We start from the raw sequence: 19786 nt of genomic DNA on the forward strand, positions 1-19786 counted from the left end.
TCTCCAATTCTCCATCTCCAACCCTTCGTCTCTAGTTCTCTAATTCTCCGCTCACCTCCACTGCTATGTAGTATACTAGGTATAGATTACCCAAAATGTCAAGTTATATTCAATGAATTCGTGATAAGCTACAAACCTATATTTGTTATTATTCCAATAAAGTAGAAGCAAAAATATGATAGAAAATGTGAAAACTTCCATTACGGGTGTGTGAACTGTGAAGTGATAAACAAATTTTTTTATTGATATTTTCGAGTGAAGTGTAATACTCTTAAATTTTTGAATATAGAAAAACAATCATATTCCAAAATTTAAAGATTGTGTTTTTTATTTAACTAAAATTCAGTGTCCACAAAATACTTTGATCTGACAAAGGCTCACCGAAATCCACCATTTGCAATGGACCTCACAAGAACAGAGAGTAGAACAATTATCTTAAGTCTTAACGAAGAAAAAGCCAAAAGCCCAAAAACCAACAGTGCTTTAACATAAAAAACGGCCCGGCCCAATAATATTATGGAAAACCGGGTCGATATTTAGACAAAAGCAATAAAGTGCAACAGAAACGAGAGCGGAAGTAGAGAGAGAAGATCTGGCAATGGAAAGTGAAGCAGAGAAAGAATTATTGGAATTCGAAGAGAAAGTAAGAAAAACAGTCTACCTAGACAACCTGTCGCCCCAAGTTACATCAGCAGTAATAAAAACAGCACTCGGTCAGTTCGGTACGGTATTAAATGTCCAATTCATTCGAAACTATAATAATAAAGAGTCTAAAAACAAAGCACAGTGTGCATTAGTAGAGATGGAAACGGATAAACAGGCGAAGGCTATTATATCAGAAATGAAAAACTATCCATTCATGATGTCTGGTATGCCTAGGCCTGTTAGAGCACGTGATGCTTGTGCTCACATGTTTGTTGACCGCCCTAGAAAACCTCGTCGTAAGTTACAGTGTAAATGGGTGGACCCTAAGGATCCCGATTTTGAAGTGGCTAACAAGATTAAGTTTCTTGTTCGGAAACATACTGCTGAAGCTGCCTATTTGCTTAAGGTATATTTTTATTTCTTTGCAAATTACTATATATTTTATTTTATTCAATTACTGATTGGTTACTATTATTTGCTTCCTATTTAAGTTTTTAATTAGAATTAGGAATACAAAGCCGTGCTAGGCTTCATTGTTTATTCAATATTATTTTTCAATGGATTGTTCTTCTCTTGTTTGAAGGTATAAAGTATAAACCCTAGTTTTCAGTGTTTGTTACCGTTGATTGCTTTCGCCTACGATTACAATCATGAAATCAAGGAGGGGGAGAGAAATACTAACTACTTTCAAAGAGTTGCTAACACTAGAAACCGGGTTAATTGTATCGAAGCTGGATGGGGTTTCTATGAGAAGTTCTATGCGGAACCACACAAGTAGAGACCTAGACAGGATGGTGTTAATCTTGAAAGAATTTCGATGGCGGATGGGATGGGGTGATGTTGGAACCCGACATTAATTAATGAAGAGGAAGTTACATAAGCTATTTCTAATTTATTTGGAGATATAACACGGCTCTGAATGGATTTCCCATGGTTTTTTTCAAGATATGTTGGGCTTTTGTAAAAGAAGATGTTTGAAGGTGATTAATGAATTCCAAGTTGAGAGATAACTGGATTGGAAGCTAAATAATACTTTTGTCACCATTAGTCAAAAGGTGGATGTGGAGGCGAAGATCGTGGATTTTGGACCGATTAGCTTATTGGATCCATGTATAATACATGATAATAACTAAGATTCTAGCTACGAGGTTGAAGGGAGTAATGGGATCTATTCTTTTGCACTACCAGCACGACCAAAATGCCTTCATAAAAGGAGGCAAATTTTATAGCCAATGAGATTGTCGACTCAAAGCTCAAAAAAAAGGAATGGGTGTGTGGTTGTCAAAGTGGACATGATGAAAGTTCATGATCATGTCTTGTAGAGTATTCTTGGTTATGTGTTGGAAAGAATAAATGTAGAAAAATGGATTTGGGCGTGCATCTCAAATTCTCGCTTAGGAGTTCTTATAAATCTTATAAATGGGTCTCCAAAAGGTGTTTTTAAGGGGCAGAAGTAGTAGCGCTCCAAAATATGGGTTTGGAACCCCTTTGGCAAAAAGAGTGGATTGAATACACTTATGTCCTAATTGAAAATGGTGGAAGGCACCACAGGTTTTGCTGAAAATGGTTCCGTGAATTTAAATTCCACGGAAATTTGTTAGAAAAATACAATTTCTTCGAAATGTTTTGCCACGGAAATGAAAGTTGTTTTTGGTATGCCCCAAAACCAAAGTTTCATAAAATTCAAAAACCACATAAATATTTTTCTACGAGAAATTGTTTTGTACGGAAATCTTCTGCCATGAGAAATTAGTTTGTACTTTGTATCTTTTGTGGTGATACAGTGTTGATAGGCTGAATAGCTTGTATTTGGTCATTGAGCATTTGAGTCTCCTCATAAATGTCTTCATTCCAGTGCACTCTCCTCCCTGTAAATCAAGGTTCTGCTGCATGTCTTAGCTGTAGATCTCCATTAATTCAGGTTTGGTTTCACCCAGATACATATTCACTGTATTCTACCATAGTTCAGTTGTAGCATCTGTGTTCACATTGGTTTTTGGTATCATTGATATTGGAGTATCTTTTTCTGTCATAGCTTGAATAACAACCTGTAGAAGAGGATGAGGAGTTTGGTGGGAGCGGTATTGTTTCTCAAAGGAAAAAAGAATCGTATATTGGGATTTGAGTGGGGTCTGGGACTCGGATAAAAAGAGATGGGTTAGGAGAATGAGGAAATGCCGAGCCAACTTGTTGTGGGTGCAAGAATCTAAATGGGATGTGGTGAATGAAAGAAGAGCGAGGAAACTTTGGGGGAGTGGAGTGTCGCGATCCAACTATCAGCCTACCATGGGTTGATAGTTGATACTGCCCCCACTTAGGCCACCCAAAGTCCTAGGTCCAAAGCCTCCAAAGCCTACCTATTTATGGGTGTGGTTTTTAGCTCGAAAGGCCTCAACATAAGTGGTAGTTAGTCCAATGCAACTAGGATCCAAGACGGCTTCCTACCCAATTTGGTTTTAAACACACACCCAATCTAGAGTATCACAATCCCACCACTTTTAGGAAGAGCCGTCCTCGGCTTTGATACCAATTGTAATGACCACCTTATTCTTTCGGTTGGTTGAGCAAAGAGATCTCTTTTTGGAGTAAAAAATTGGTTGAAGTGGTGGAGGTGAGGGTGGGGACTTTCTCTATTTGTTTGAGTTGTCGTATGAGAGTGAAAGAAGAGAGTTGCATGATGGACAAATGTTTACGGGCAATTTTTGGAAAGAGTTGGAAGATGTTAGAGAGTGGCTTGGAGGTCCTTGCCCCTTGGTGTGTATTGGAGGTGATTTAAGTGAAATTCGGTTTGTTTGGGAAAGAAGGGAGGAGGAGACATGTAGAGTAGTAAGGGTATTCAAATTGTTTGTTCACAACAATGCACTTGTAGATTTACCTAAGGTAGGAGGTCAGTTCACATGGCCTAGAGGCTCAAGCAGCCCTTCTATGAGCCGCCTAGATTGTTTCGTTATTTCCTCGGATTGGGAAGAGATGTTTCCATAGTCCAAGGTGCATGGCCTTCCAAGATGAATTTCAGATCATAGTCCTATTTTGCTTGATTGTGAAGCGGTGGAGATTGGTCCTAGACAAATTGAGTTTGAACTTATGTGATTTGAAGACGAGTCACTTATTCGGAAGATGACATAATGGTCGGAGAGTTTCTCTTTGAAGGAAAAGCCGGATTTGTGTTTTGGAATAAATTAAATAAGCTTAAAGCTAAGCCCAAGGCATGTAATAAAGAATGTTTTGGGCATCTAGAGTTACAAATTAAAGAAGAATTAGAAACAAATGCACTTCTTGACAATAAAGCGGAGGATGAAGATTTATCGGCGGAAGAATTAAATTACAAAGTAGGAAAGAGAGGCTAAATGTACTACTTAAAATGTAAAATGTAGGATATTGAATGGAGACAAAAATCTATGGAGGTGGGAGTGATGTAGGAGCATATAAGTTGTTATATAGTTTATTTTATTGAATTAGCAATTGGTTACTGTTATTAGCATCCTATTTGGTTTTAGGACAAGCCTATATCGGAGGTTTCCGTATTGGATTCCAATTAGAATTAAGGATACAGTTCTTATTTAAAGGCATGATAGCCTTCATTGTAGCATAGTTGTTTTTTTGAATATTATTTTTTAGAGGATTGTTCTTCAATTTGAAGGTATAAACCCTAGTTTTAGATGTTTGTTTCATTAAAATTATTGGGTGTTAATTATCATTGTTTGCTTCTGCCTACGATTATATAAACTTGCTAACGTTAATTGTATCGTCAAATTGAAGATGGATGGGGTATTATTAGAAGAGCAAGATGTGATTGCTTATTTTCTATGAGAAGTTGTACGAGAAATCAAACAAGTAGAGAGTTAGTTTTGATCAAGGCCCAAAATATTGAATTCGGTGAATATTTCGGTGTACCCAAAAACCGATATATATCAGATATATCGAAAATATCGGATATATCCATTTTTTTTGTGAACAGTCCAAACTATCTAAAATATCAGAAATATCGGTAAAAAAATATCGTAAAATATCGGAAATATCCGATATTTATATTAAAAAATGGTCAAAAAGTCAAACGATATATATCGTAAATATAACATATATCGGTTATATCGGCAATATAAAGTTTTATATCGGAAATTCCGATATATATCGGGAAAAAAGATTCAATATTCGGTGGATATATATCGGATATATCGATGTCGGTGTACCAAAAAAACGAGATATATCAGATATATATTGGTGATATTTTGGGCCTTGGTTTTGATGGGGTTATTCTTGAAAGGATTTCGATGGCGGATGGGGTGACGTTGAAACTTGACATTGATACTAGTTTATTTGTAGATATAACACGGCTCCATGAATTTCTCATGGCTTTTTTCAAGAAATGTTTGGATTTTGTAAAAGAAGATGTTTTGAAGGTGGTTAATGGATTCCAAATTGAGGAATAATTGGATTGGAAGCGAAATAATACTTTTGTGACTATTATTACAAAGGTGGATGGGGGCGGAGAAGAGCGTGGATTTTTGACCGATTAGCTTATTGAGATCCATTGATTAGTTTATTGAGACCTATTTATAAAATAATAATTAAGATTCTAGCTACAAGGTTGAAGGGAGTGATGGGATCTATTGTTTATTATTTCGAACTACCAAAATGCTTTCCTAAAAGGAGGCAAATTTTAGACTGTTATGTCATAGGCAATGAGATGTCGACTCTAAGCTCAAAGAAGGGAGTGGGGGTGTGGTAGTGGAAGTGGTAATGATGAAAGCTCATGGTCATGTCTTGTGGTTATGGGATGGAAAAAATAAAAGTAGAAAAATTGGATTTGGGTGTGCATCTCAAATGCTAGCTCAGGAGTTCTTATAAATGGGTCTTCAAAAGCTTTTTTAAAGTGCGGCAGTATTGGCACCCTAAAGTATGGGTCTGGTACCCATTGGAAAAAGGGTAGATAAATAATGGCTATTTAAGTATATAACTTAGGTCCTAATTGAATATGGTGGAAGGCACCACATGTTATGTTCTGCAAAAAAAAAAGTTTCATGAAATTAAAAATCCATGGAAATTTGTTAGAAAAATATAATTTTTTACCGCTGAAAAGAAAGATGTTTTTGGTATGCAACAAAATCAAAGTTTCATGAAATTCAAAAGCCACGTAAATGTTTTGCTAAGAGAAATTGTTTTGTACAGCTGTGAAAATGGGCGCATTGTGTTAGAGAATAATAGAGGAGTATATTGCAGGTCTCTTGATTAATGGAGGGGTGCCTTAACTAAGGATTTATTAGAGGGGTGCCAATCCCATAAGTTGGGGTGCTAATGCCCCGCCCTTTTCAAAAGCACATGGGGAGTTCACCATTGGTTTTTATTATGGTGACCGAGGTTCTTAGTAAGATGACTACTATATTGGTTGATGACGGTATGTTTGAAGGATTCAAGGTTGCACCAAGAGAAGATGCTTTGGCAGTTTCACATTTACCATTCGTGGATGACACCATGTTTTTTTATAGGCATCAGGGGAAAAGGTGAAAGCATTTAAGACTTTGTTACTTTGGTTTGAGATGACTTCTAATTTATACAAATCCAGAGTGTATGGAGTAGGAGATGTGGAGAGTTAAGATTATGTTACTTTGGTTTGAGAAGGCTTCCGAGCTTGAAGATTAATTTATCTAAATCCAAAGTCTATGGAGTAGGAGATGTGGAGGACTGGGATAAAATTGTTCTCGTCTTGGTTATGAGTGGATTATTTTCCATCCACTTATTTAGGACTACTGTTGGGGGCTAAAAGTTAGTCAATGGCAATATGGACCAAAGTACTTTCGAGGGTTTCTAGCGGGGTGGAAGGAAAGACTCTTATCTAAAGGAGGGAGAATAACCTGACTCAATTCAGCCGTAAGCCAAATCGCTAACTATTTCCTCTCTTTTTCCTATACCCAGAGGTGTACTTAACCAACTTGAGAAGGTGCTTAGAAGGTTTGTGTGGGTAGTAGTGAGGAGAAAAGGAAAATACATTGGGTGAGATGGGAGAGACTTTGACTTGCCAAGAAGGAAGGGGGTTTATGATGCAAATATTTAGAAGCTATGAATGAAACCTTTTTTTGTCAAAATGGTTGTGGAGAGAGAGCATCTTGGGAGGAAGGTAATTGTAGATAAATATGGGGAGGGGAGAGCATTTGGAAACCAAAATTTCCATGGTGTCCTTACGGTATTACTTTATGGAGAGGCATAACTAGTGGATGGGATCAACCAGGAAAGGAGCTACTATTTTCTTTTGGCATTATGTATGGATAGGGGTGGGACCACTTGGGGATTGATTCCCTACTGTATGAGCTAGCAACCATCAAGTATGCAGGAGTGGTGGCTGTTATGAGTAGAGGGGAAAAAAGGAGTTGCTTGGGATTTGGTGTTGAGGAGAAATTCAAATGATTAGGAGGTCAATGTGTATGCTGATTTTTTGGAATGTATTTACCAAGATAGGATGGTGAAAATGGAACAAGGACAACGCTTATCTGGTGAAGTAAATTTATGGGGTACTAGCAAAAAGAGTAAAGCACAAGAGAAGTTAGAGGCCAAGGAAGTCATGGTGAATTTTCCAGACAAAAGGATTTGGGTGCGCTCAATTCTGTTTAAAGTGGCGTTTTTCACTTGAATGACCTATCTTAGGCGTATCCAAACCATTAATAAACTTAATGCAAAAGGGATGGAGCTTAACAACGAATGTGTATTTTGTCAGGTGTGGATGATCTGCTAGTTTGTTATTTGGTGGCCAAGCGCGTTTGGGAATTGTTTTATTCAACATTCAAAAACCTGTGGACATTGCCGGAAAACGTTAGGGAGTCCCTTGTTGGTGACATAATAATGAAGCTCGTCTCTCCTAGAGCTAAGTGGATAGCGGATCACAGCTAAGTAGACAGCGGATCACGTACCAAAGGCAATTGTGTGGGTGCTTTGGAATGACCGTAACCGGAGGATTTTTGTAAACAAGGAAAAAAGGGTACACATAAGATCTTGGAGGAAGTTAAAGAAGTAGTGTATGATTGGTCTCGGGGAGCCTCATTGCTTAAGGAATTTCGGTTTCAACATTTTATGTTTAGGTGGGAGGATATCATAATGTAATTGTTTTACTCAGCATTCAAAAACCTGTGGACATTGCCGGAAAACATTAGGGAGTCCCTTGCTGGTGACATAATAATGAAGCTCGTCTCTCCTAGAGCTAGGTGGATAGCGGATCACAGCTAAGTAGACAGCGGATCACGTACCAAAGGCAATTGTGTAGGTGCTTTGGAATGACCATAACCGGAGGATTTTTGTAAACAAGGAAAAAGGGTACACATAAGATCTTGGAGGAAGTTAAAGAAGTAGTGTATGATTGGTCCAGGGAGCCTCATTGCTTAAGGAATTTCGGTTTCAACATTATATGTTTAGGTGGGAGGATATCATAATGTAATTGTTTTTTAGAGAGAGAGAGAGAGAGAGAGGTATTGCAGTTGGGGGAGGAGGATGGGTATTGCAGTTTTTTTTTTTTTTTTTTTGGGGGGGGGGGGAGGGAGAGGGGGAGGGCAGACAAAAAATCAAACTACAGTTTGCCTCACTTACCAGACCCAACTCAAGAGTTCGCTACCGCTCACGGATTAAATGGAGTGAAGTTGATCGGAAAAAAAGGGATCAATGAGATGACCTCCTTTCCCTTGTTTCTTATTTCCGGTACTGATGTTAAGAGTCTTTCTGGGGATTGTGAGTGCAGTACCTCGGGAGTGGTGACATTCAAGAGATTGTTCCTTGCATTAGAACTTTGTTTACCACATTTAGACTGGTAGCACCTATCACAGTAACCTTAACAACCAGGTTAGCTCCAGTTAGCATCCCCTTGTGCACGAACTGATGCATGTTCTTGATTCACCAAAGCAACCAAAGCTGTTTCTCTCAACAACAATCAACGGAGCTATACCTCCTGGTCTCACCAGTAATAAACTGTCTTAGATTTTGTTTTGGGGCTCAAGTACTTGAAACATTGTTAGGACATCTAGTAAATTTATGGCCATATCTCTAGCTCTTAGTACGTGAGCAAGGCTTCCATGAATACTCAATATCAACTTGAAAGGCTTCCATGAATACTTTAGTCTCAGTTTAGAGTCGAATAATGTGGGGAATTCAAAGTTTACGGGGATTTTAACACAAATTTTAGTAAACTTTAACCTTCGTTTTTCCCATGTGGCCTCCAGTCTCAGTTTAGAGTCGAATAATGTGGGGAATTCAAAGTTTACGGGGATTTAAACACAAATTTTAGTAAACTTTAACCTTCGTTTTTCCCATGTGGCCTCATCCATGCCCATAGGCTCACCTATCAAATTTGCAATGAAAGAGATAGCATCCATAACTCTTTAGGAACACTTGATAACTTCACTCAAATAGTACAAAGATATTCCTGTTCCTCTGATGCTTAGCTGCAATTGAGGCCGGACGATGAAAATTTTGCCTGTTATGAAGGTTTGACCTGCTTCAAGTTCTTGCTTCCTGTCAGACTCATCAGAGAAGCTGATATGGAACAGCTCCTTATTGCTGGTGATAATAACCATGGATGCCTTGATCTTCCAACTTTTTTCCTGTAAAGTGAAATTTGACATGGCTGGTAGGCAAGCCTTTTATCAAGGAAGTATCCTACAACAGTATCCTTTCATTCATGACAGCCTTCTCAACAATGTGCAATGTGAAGAGGAACAGTAGCAATTCCTTTTTCGAAGATAGGTTTGTAGCTTTTAAAAGCAGTAATAGTGGTTTGTAAAGAGAGCTCCAAGAGATAGCTCCTTGAGTAGTCCAGAGTTATGCATGGTATGCAGGTCCCCCATGTTGCTATCAAATTAAACTACAGTTGATAAATGGAGTTTTGTGCCAACTTCTTTGTTTTTGGTAAAGAAGTTTGCCAGAAATAGTAAAATGATGGGCAAATAAGAACATAAGAAGTCTCTAGTCTCTACGGCTCTACATACCAGACTTTACTAGAAACGTAACAAGTTGAGGTTAAAGAAAGGGAACTAAATAAAATAAATGAGCCCCAACCGGTTAAAGAAAGGGAACTTAAAAAAAGAAATGAGCCCCAACCGAAGTTTGCGGAACACATGTTTTCTGTAATTTGTTCTTTTGCGCCTTCTTTTCCAGTCGTTTGTTCCTGACGTTTTATCTTTATTTATTACTTTATTATATTTGTTAGTATTGTTGTTGTTGTTTTCTTTGTGGTATTTTGGAATTTCTGTATTCAACCGTCTGTTCCTTTTGTAGCTTCAACTGGAAGAGGAAGAGAAATTGGCGAAGCAGCAGGCAGAGGCTCTAAACGTTAATTACAAGAAGTATGAGATGATTGAGAAGCTCCAGGGTGATAAAGTTTTAGGTCAATTGGCGAATCGTTATAGATTAAGAATCACAGACGATTGAGATTGGTTTTCTGGTTCTGCCTTGCCATGAGACTTTAAAGATGTATCTCTGTTAGACAATTATGAAGTGAAGTTTGAGGGACTGTCATGAGAAAAATGACAATGACAGTATAAAATAACACCAGAAGTAAACAATGCTTCAAATTTTGAGCGACGTTAACAATGTGAAGCCATGGTGCTGTAATGACTAAAGAGTACAATGTTACAAAGTTGGCAATCTAGGGTCTTGAAATGAGACAGGCTACAATCTTGACTATTATATATCATCTGAAACAGCTACTTCATTCTTTGCCATGGCATTGCCAGTTGAGCAGTTGCGCACTAAATTAGTGAATTGTACATGAACGGTATTGCCAGTTGAGCAGTTGCGCTGGAATGCCTCACCCATCAGCTCAATTTTATGACCTCTGGGAACAAACTCCAATGGTATTCCCACTTGACTAGTTGCGCACTTGCGCTGAATGGAGTGTATTATTAGGATCGCCCCCTCATTGTCTTGAAACCATATAAAAATGTTTAAACCTCTATCTGTTTGTGTCTTCCCACAAAATTACAAAAGCCTTGCTTATTACCTGAAACTACATTAGCAAGCAAAGCTATAGCTATTGCTATTGGTTTAGGCAGCAGTTTACTTTATATATTTGCTTAAAAGTTGCGGGTTATAGATCTCATTTGCCACTGTTGCAAAGCGATTCCATCTCCCTCAATTGATAGTGTGGATAAATCATCCAATGTATCAAAATAGTGCTTGCATGAGGCCCTTTACAAAGCTTGAAATGGACAACGTAAGACTTGTGTGTTACGTGAGCTAGAGTCTCCTAATTACATGGAAATGATGGAATAGCTATTTGTTATCAAAGATCTTCATTTTAGCTAGTACAATTGCTCCTTACTTTGACAAGAAAATTGAAAAAAAGAAATCTGAATTTCTATAACCTGTTGACGTTCAACTGTGAGGAGGCCTTTGATTCTGAGGTCCAATGGTGCATTGCAATCCAATATCCTCAACTGATCACAAATCGTGTGAAGCTAGACTTAATCAAGAATTCAAGATCAATTCTAATTCTTGTGTCATTTGGACCCTGCGTAGCAGGAGCCAGAGTAGTGGTTATCAAACTTGAGATATTAGATCCTACTGGAGATTACCATTGAATTTCAAACTTGAGATATTAGATCCTACTGGAGATTACCATTGAATTTGAACCTCCAGTGATACCAGTTTACAAAGGAACTTCAATGCTCTCTCTTCAAATTTTTCGGGGAACTGTCGTTCACATTCTTATATATGGCCTTTGGAAGTTGACGGAAATATGCAAGCAACATCTCACCAAATAGCTGCTCAAAATATTGAAAGAGATCTGTTACAGACGTATATGTTTTTCCCTTGAGGAAGGTTGTAATGATGCCCAGTTCATCCCACACAGAATCAGAAGGCAAAGAGTTTTTCAGTTTCTTAACAATTTGAACCTGCACGCTCCAAAGTACATTGATGCACTCTAGGAGGAAGAGTTTTATAAAGGAGCTGAAACAAGCGAATTATAGAAACATTTTTACTTGCATGCACCCATTATTTAACGTCCATCTCACTTTTCTTCACTGACCATTTGTCCAAACCTGTATGCCCATATTTTAGATCTTTAGATTCTTCCATGTCTCCATCGTCTTTTCTTGGTCGGCCAAACCAGAAGATGTTGAAGTACTTCTGAAAAACTCAATTGTTTTGAATACTACCATTGACGGAAAAATGATCCACGACTGCAAATAAAATACCACAAGCATGTTTAGCCTAACAAACAACCGTCCATAAGGTTCTTGTTCCTCAAAATCACAAAGCCAAATGATGTTCATGTGGTTAAACAAGGTTAGCCATCTAAAGCTCGTCACAAAACTTCCTACTATGACCGTGGTTGGGCAACAACTGCGCAAGACATTGAGCAACCATAAGCAGATATTCCCCCACAAAATCTCATCTGATTCAAAAACAAAGATTTAACGGCAACTTGAACTAGAAAACGATATTTTGATGGAGGGCGAATAAAAAAGAGTATTAGTTTAAACCATTAACAGTACTAGATACTACAAATTGATGATGATGATGGTGTTATTAATAGTAAAAAGTTTGAGTTGAATAAATTTTAACTGCATCAATTACCGTGAAATGTAGACGTAGTAATCTTTGACTAATGGTTATCAATCTGAAAATGACCAGTAATTAGTTACACACTTCGGAGCTCACTTGGATCCCTGAAACAGGATGGAGAAACATAGTACACTTTAAACTGAGAGTGGGGTTCAAAGCAAGAAAGTCTAATACAAGACATATCTACAACTTACTTTCAGCATTCTTGAATAACAAAAAATAATTATCTGAGGAACTTTGGCACTTCCTTTACAGATGAACTAGTTCTGGCCTGCATCCCACAGGATAGAGAAGTGGAGATTCCTTACATTCTAATTACGAGTAATTAACGGGCCTAAAGATCTTGGGAGACAGTTTTTAACCTGCAAAAAGAGTTTCCAGACTCTTCCATGAAAATTTATAAACAAAAAACCATAAACTAGTAGGCCAACATACTGACATGCATAATAGCCTGCAAAGTTAGTACATAGATAGCTTTCAGCAATTGAAGGTAGGGGATGTAGTATAAGTTATTGTCAAAGTCGGTAGCGGCTTGGTTATTGCCTTCTCATCTTCTGAATCACTCTATGCTTAGCACTCCTACATTGTTGATTCAGCCTCCCTTCCTCAAGGAGTTATAGGCCGCTTTGTGAGAATAATCCCATTCGTAACATTTCACCCAAGGTAAGACTACCGTCAGTATCCAACTGCAAAACTCTAGTAAGCTCTTCACCCACATCTCCATCGGAGACGTTAACAAGGTCTACAAACATTTTCTTGACAATTCTGTCCACCAAGTTGTGAAATGAGATGACTGCCAGCCTATATACCTCCAAAAGAAAGGCAGTCAAAACAAGCAGAGAGAGAGCATGCTCTAGTGTGTTCAGTTCATCATTAACTGCTATTCTCAGTGCTTTAAATACCTCGTAGCTGTCTTCACCCAGCCCTGTCCCCTTGCAATTCATTTGCAATATACATGAAGGGCTACTATTCAAGACAATGACCATTCTTGCAGTAAGGTTTGACGTTCAGAAACCAATACAAGACAATGCATACAACTGATACAAGTAACAGTGCCTTATAAAATTGAAAAAAAAAAAAAAAAACTGTAGGATCTTCAGAAGATCACCAATTAATAAAAGGGCAACTTACCGAATCAGACCTGAGTCAGGTTTCATACTAGAATCGGACCCCCACTAATACATTCCAAAATAGGACGTGGAACCCACTTTTGGGGCCATGCAAATTGTCATATTTGCCCTTATAGCTAAGAATTGAAATTCCAATTGTACCCCTCCTAAATGACACCCCATTGCATGCATTAAATGCATGGGAGAGAAAAAATATCTCGCAGGAATGTTTTGTTCGGACCTGAACACTGGTTGCTTTTGTTCTTCTTCATCATTTATTCCGAAATTGATTGCACGCATCCCAAGTGCACAACGTTTTTCCACCAACAGATTCTTAGAAGGTCTAGTCGAAGTGTGTTTTGAAGCTTCTCGGTACGCTTTAAATTCTAGCATTAATAATATCTGCTTTAAATTCTTTAGTTTATGGCTCCCAATTTTTCTTTAATGTTTGTGATAAATAGAGTCATTAATGATGTATTTGGTCATAAATGTGTTTCATTTAGGGCCGTTTCATTTATGTGCAACATTAATATCCCAAGTTAAAAGTTAGTTTTTGGAGTAAAGTTTGAAACTTTAACTAAAGTTTCCACAGTAGAGTATTTTGATTTATGACTGTTTTAACTTGTAAAGTAGCAAACTCGTAAAATAATTGGTTCATCTTTTAATCGCTGAAAAAGTAATTAGTGTAGAGTACCATCGAATACATTATGAAAAATTCAGTTTAGTAGCCTAGAACGTTAGTATACTATTTTGAAAAATTCAGTTTAGTAGCCTGGAACGTTAGTATAGTGCCATCGACTTCATGCAAAAATTGTATACATAGTCGAGACTATTCACAACTTAAGGCTTTCTTTTGAATGGAAAGTAATTGGTTCATCTTTTTGTCTTTGGTTGTCATTCTTTGAAGTTAGAGAGATTTCTAAATAGAAGTTTTAGTATTTGATGAATGGAAGTAGAAAATAAGACAACTATACTAATTGGCAATAACAGGCACTACAATGGGCTCCGACGACAGTAAAGTGGGTGCAAACGATAGTACAATAGCAGACCAGAAGGGGCATTTTATTTGTAAGTGGGGGGGGGGGGGGGGTAATGTTAGAACTCTTGGCAGTGGAGTTGTCATATGTAGGTGGATCATGGATCAACCAAGCTTAGGTCTTGCAGTATGAACATATGTTTTGGTGATTTCGAAGTTTTTTTGGAACAAGTAACGAAGATCAAACCTCTTCGATTTAGTTACCTAGTATCCGGACACACTTGCACAATTGAAGATGAGAACGATTTCATCGAGATGATGGACGTGCACAGGAAGAAAAGCGTTGGAGAAAGTAGTTTGTTGATATTCAGATAAGAGAACAAAGATATGATGGAGGAGGATGTCCTGCAATCATGCTCATCACCTGTTTATGAGAATAGGATAAGAGAAGGTATGTTTGTGATCCTCATTGTTCTTTATTTAATGGATTCACTCGAAACTAATATTCCGATTGATGAAATCATTTTGCAGATATTTATGAACCATCTCAATTACATGAAACTGAATTGGGCGAACCATCTGTTGTGCCCGATACTGGGTACCATGTTGCTAAAACGGTCGTTGCTGAAGCATCATTTTTGTGTGAAACAAAATTTGGAGAAGTTAGTGGTAAATGTTTTACAGAACTGTGAAATAGGTAAGCACAGGAAGACCTCAAACTAAATTTTTGCCTTGGAATAACTAAAGGGTGCCGATAACTAAATTGTTTTGCAGTTAGTATTATTGGAGGTGATTCGCCTCGAACTTAGATAGGCGAAGCATCCCGTGTACCTGACACTTATGGTGGTAAGTGTGTTATTGCGGTTTTCTAAGTTATCATAACTGTAGGATGGGTAAAAAAGATCGAGGACATTATATAGGGACTCGCAGACAGTATATTTGATTTAAGGAATCACTATATAAAGTCTTTCAAAAACAATGTTTATGTGGTTTGTCGGTTGCGATGGTAAAATACTAACATGTTTAGTAAATGGACATGTGCAATTGCCTAAATTCTTGTGCAGTTAGTATTGTTGGGGGTGAGACACTGGAAACTCAGTTTTTGGAAGCATCCTGTGTACCTGACACTTATGGAGGTAAGTGTGTTATTGTGGTTTTCTAAATTATCGTAACTGTAGGACGGGCAAAGAAGATCGAGGAAACTATCTAAGACAGCATATTTGATTTATGGAATCGCTATATAAGGTCTTTCAAAAATAGTGTCTGTGGTTTGTCGGTTGCGATGGTAAAATACTGACATGTTTAGTAAACGGACCTGTACAATTGACTAAATTCTTGTGCAGCTAGCATTGTTGGAGGTGAGACACTAAAAACTCAATTTTTTGAAGCATCCCATGTACCTGACACTTATGGTGGTAAGTGTGCTATTATGGTGTTCTAAATTATTGTGACTGGATGAGAGGTAAATAAGAGGACACTTTCTAAGGTGTCGCTTACCGTGTATTGGATTTATGAAATCACTAGGAGGATGTGATATTGTATAATATTTACATGTATATCAAATTGACTTGTGCAATTGATTAAATTCTTCTGCATTTAGCATTATTGTAGGCGAGACGCTTCACAATCAGTTTGTTGAAGCATCCCTAGTACCTGGCACTTGTGGCGGTAAGTGTGTTATTTTGGACTCCTACATTGTTTTGCGTTAAAAAAGTGACTAAAATGGTACTAAAGTAGAGCACTTTGTTGTTTGCAGCCGGAGTAGATGTTCTGCCTTCTCAGCACGTGCGGGAATGCCAGAAATCTTGTCTTCCCAAACCCGATCAAGTTTGAAGCGCTTGTACGCTTATTATTCCTGATATACCAACTGACAGAGTTGTTGTAAATGGTTTGGGTAGCGAATGTGCTCCTGAAAAAGAGTCGAGTGAGTTTGAAGGGAAAGGTCATGTGTCGGTAGGCCTAGGAGAAAGTAGCCTCACACCAGGGGGCTTTACTTCCCTTATTCAGAAAGTGGTGAGTTGGAGGAATACTAATATGGGTCGAAGTAGATCGAATTGGGAAGGGACAAACTGGGATGAACTTATGGACAGTTCTAGTTGGCGCGAAGACATTGGTATTTTGGCTAGGAATGATGGTCCAAGTGATTATGAATCTAGTGATAGTGATGACCCAAGTGATGATGAATTAAGTGATAATGATGAGCCTATTGATGAGTCAGGTACTATATGACACGTCCCTCAAGCTTAAGAGAGAACCTGATATGTTTGTGGGAAGCTTATATAGTGTCTTTCCTAGCTTATACAGTGCCTTTCCCAACTTGCTAATTAAACTACACTGATTAAATAGTTGAAAGGTCGAGACTATATAAGCTGTGAATGGTAGTATGTTTAGGAAGTTGCCCCAGTATATAAACTGCTCAAGATACTATATGACATGTCCCTCAAGAGATGCAATATACCAATGAGTAAATTGTTGTGCATTAATTAGTCGATTGTCATGTTCGCAGGTAGTCTGGATATTTCGAGTGGCAGAAACGGTTCTTGTCCAAAGTAGTTGTATTGGAATCGATGAATCTGAACTGATCAATGGGAAGGCAACCACGTTCAATGTTGAGCAACTTCCAAGCACTTTGAGGCTTATTATTCCGACATACCAACAGACAGAGTTATTATAACTGGGTTGGGTAGCAAACGGGCTCCACTTGAATTGCATAGTGACTCAGAAGGGGAAGGTCATGTGTTTATGGATGTGGCAGGTATGTCCAAGATATATAGAGATATAAACCCACTGGGTCCTATAGGTATGGACTCTAAGAATGCAAAGGATATAGATAGGGATGATGTTATGGACAATGATTGTATGCTTGAAGATGATGGTCTAGTTTATGGAGAATTTAGTGGTAGTGATAGCCCAGGTTGTGTTACTGCATGCTTCGGAATGGCTGGAGTCGTATCTGGTGTGGAAAGTGGCTGTCATGCTGAAGAAGTTAATGGAGTTGATGGTGTGTCCGCGGCAGGGGTGGAAAAGAGTGGTGGTCATGCAGAAAAGGTTAGTGGTGTTGCTGGTGTCATTGTTGGGGGAAAAGCAAGGTGGTTAAGATATGTGTGTGGGGCGTTACGGTGGAGTATTATACCAGCACGTCCTCGAAACTCCGCACACCGCTCCTGGAGTGTGCCCATTTGGTCCAATAATGCTTCCTTTTGAGTATATCCGCTCGCAAGTAATGGATAACGGTGTGTGTATGCAGGACAATGGTGACGGCGACAATCCAAATATCAGTGGTGGTATTAATAATGACATATTTGGCAAACCACAAGTCGTTTTACCGGCATTTGGAAGGGGTATGGGTGATGGAGAAGGAGAGCAGCTGACAGAAGAGAATCGGTGCAGTAGTGAACGAGTTGACCACTTGAAGGAAAGAAGAGAGAAATCCCAACGCTACAAGGAGGTTGTGGTTGACAAAGGTTGCATAGAAGATGCACCTCAAACTGAGTGGGTAGCTCCAAATCCAAATTTAATGACTGTGGGTATGGAGTTCCCTGAAAGGAGTTTGTTTATTTTTCACATGAAGACTTTTGCAATTAAACATAACTTTGAACTATTTAGATTGAAAACGGACTGGGGAAGGATGCAATTTGGATGTAAGGGGGCTGAGATGAATAATTTAAGTTCCACATGCCCGTTTCACGTGTACTGCAGCACAAAAGGTTCATATATATGGGGTGTGAGAACCGTATATAACTTTCACACATGTGGTTGCCAAAAGGCTGGTGAGTTTAATTGTGAGGTGTCAAGCAGTTATGTTGCCATGTCATGTAAAGACCTTTTGCAGAATGACATAACATATAAGGAAATGCACATGAGAGCAATGGTTAAAAAGTGGACTTCAGTAGATATTAGTTACAGAATTGCGTGGCGGGGAAGGGAAAAGGCTCTCGAAGAGGTGCGTGCGTTGCAAGACGGTCAGCTTATGTTCCTATATGAAATGTCTGTCATATAGGCAGTGTCATATAGGTGATAAGAGCCCAAAACTGTAGTTTTAACCCTGTAATAGTCATACTTTTAGACCAATTATGTGAGTAATAATTAAGAGTTAATACTGATTACGTGTTTTTATGCGTTCCATGCTTCAAAGTCAATTATGTGTAGAAATGTGCCACTTTGATGAGATAAAGGATCAATGGTTGGTTGCTAAGGATTTTTGTGATTAAAGGCCAAGATTCAAGAAGACAAAGCCTTTCTAAAGCCGGTCAAAGCTGAAAAGTCAAAGTCAACGCGGGCAGAAACAACACACAAAATCAGCAGAACTTCCGAAGGCCGTATCTTTGGACTCAGACCTCGGAATTGAGTCTACCTTATGTCAAAACGACCGGCTCGGAAAGAACTTTCAAATGGTCTAAGCCTTGGCCCAATCAGAGGAGCAAAAGTGGACGAAAAGTCTGTCGAAGTCAACTACAGCTGAAGAGGCCTTTTTGGACTGAAAGTATTGGGTTTTGGGCCTGATTCTCTGGCCCAAAACATGGCTCCAAGCCCATGCACGATTTTTGGATCTGAACATATGAAAACAAAAGCTTAGCTCTTTGTTAATGGTAGCTAGTTAGACCTTAAAACTATAGATAATTCTAGATCTAGTTTTCATTAAATAAAATTAAGTTTAGTTCATTTCAATTCTTGTTTTAGATTAATCTTTTAAATCATTGATCTTCATTGATTAGATAAATAAATTAGTAGATTCTTATTCATTTCGATTTTGTCATTTACAATTGTTTAGATCTAAATTCCCTTATTACTTGTTATTCATTTCCTAATTATTACCTGAGATTTCAATTATTGTTTAGATAAATTGCATAAAGATAGAATTTTTATATGATGTCTAGTTTTAAATCAATGGGAAATGATAGTAGTATGAATCAAGGCTAAACCTCCATTAGAGGGGTTGAAGAAGCCTTGATGACGCTTGATCTTTGTTAAACTTAGAAATCGTCGTGATAATTATTCCACTCTAGAAACGATTAATTCACCATGAGAATGGGTTTAATCGCTCACATGCTAGTTATGAATTGGTAGAAATGCCATGTATAATTAGGGATTATAATTACTATTTTGATATGCGAAGCATTCAATCTGGATCACGACGAGTCTTTGTTAGTAGGATTAAGTCGAGTTAAGGTAGATTCAATTCCCTTTAATTCTTTATCTAGATTCAAACCCTTAACATTCTCTCATTTCGTTATTTGTAACTTGTTAATTGAATTTACCTCGTAGTATAGAATTCCCCTCGTAAATCTCTCACTAGACTTAAGATCGATTAATTAGACTAGAAAACATTCCATGCTAAAGAACTAGGAGTGGAATGAATTTGTTACTCCACTCTATTTCGATAGAATTGAGAGTAGAAAAACTTGATAAATTAGGCTCATAATAAGTTTTAGTTTACTTACGTTTGGAGTTTTATCATTCATTTCGTAGGTAAACTATCATTTTTATATTTATCAAATGGCGCCGCTACCAT

The 19786-nt window shown here is 38.0% G+C and overlaps 1 protein-coding gene across 1 annotated transcript; it reads left to right on the plus strand.

The window, feature by feature from the left end:
• Positions 1-518: 518 nt before the first annotated feature.
• Positions 519-10338, plus strand: LOC147509555 (RNA-binding (RRM/RBD/RNP motifs) family protein). Its single transcript, XM_086601814.1, has 2 exons — positions 519-1051; positions 9898-10338. Exons 1-2 carry the CDS (start codon positions 599-601, stop codon positions 10048-10050), a joined length of 606 nt encoding a protein of 201 aa, XP_086457940.1. The 5' UTR covers positions 519-598; the 3' UTR covers positions 10051-10338.
• Positions 10339-19786: the final 9448 nt, after the last annotated feature.

The sequence above is a fragment of the Coptis chinensis genome, chromosome 3, assembly GCF_015680905.1.
Source record: "Coptis chinensis isolate HL-2020 chromosome 3, ASM1568090v1, whole genome shotgun sequence".
NCBI classification, from domain to species: domain Eukaryota; kingdom Viridiplantae; phylum Streptophyta; class Magnoliopsida; order Ranunculales; family Ranunculaceae; genus Coptis; species Coptis chinensis.

What these genes read in the sequence shown, in the direction of transcription:
- LOC147509555 (XM_086601814.1), top strand. Translation starts at nt 599, where the DNA reads ATGGAAAGTGAAGCAGAGAAAGAATTATTGGAATTCGAAGAGAAAGTA. An exon ending in AAGCTGCCTATTTGCTTAAG is followed by an intron (nt 1,052 to 9,897) that starts GTATATTTTTAT and finishes TTCCTTTTGTAG; the next exon opens with CTTCAACTGGAAGAGGAAGA.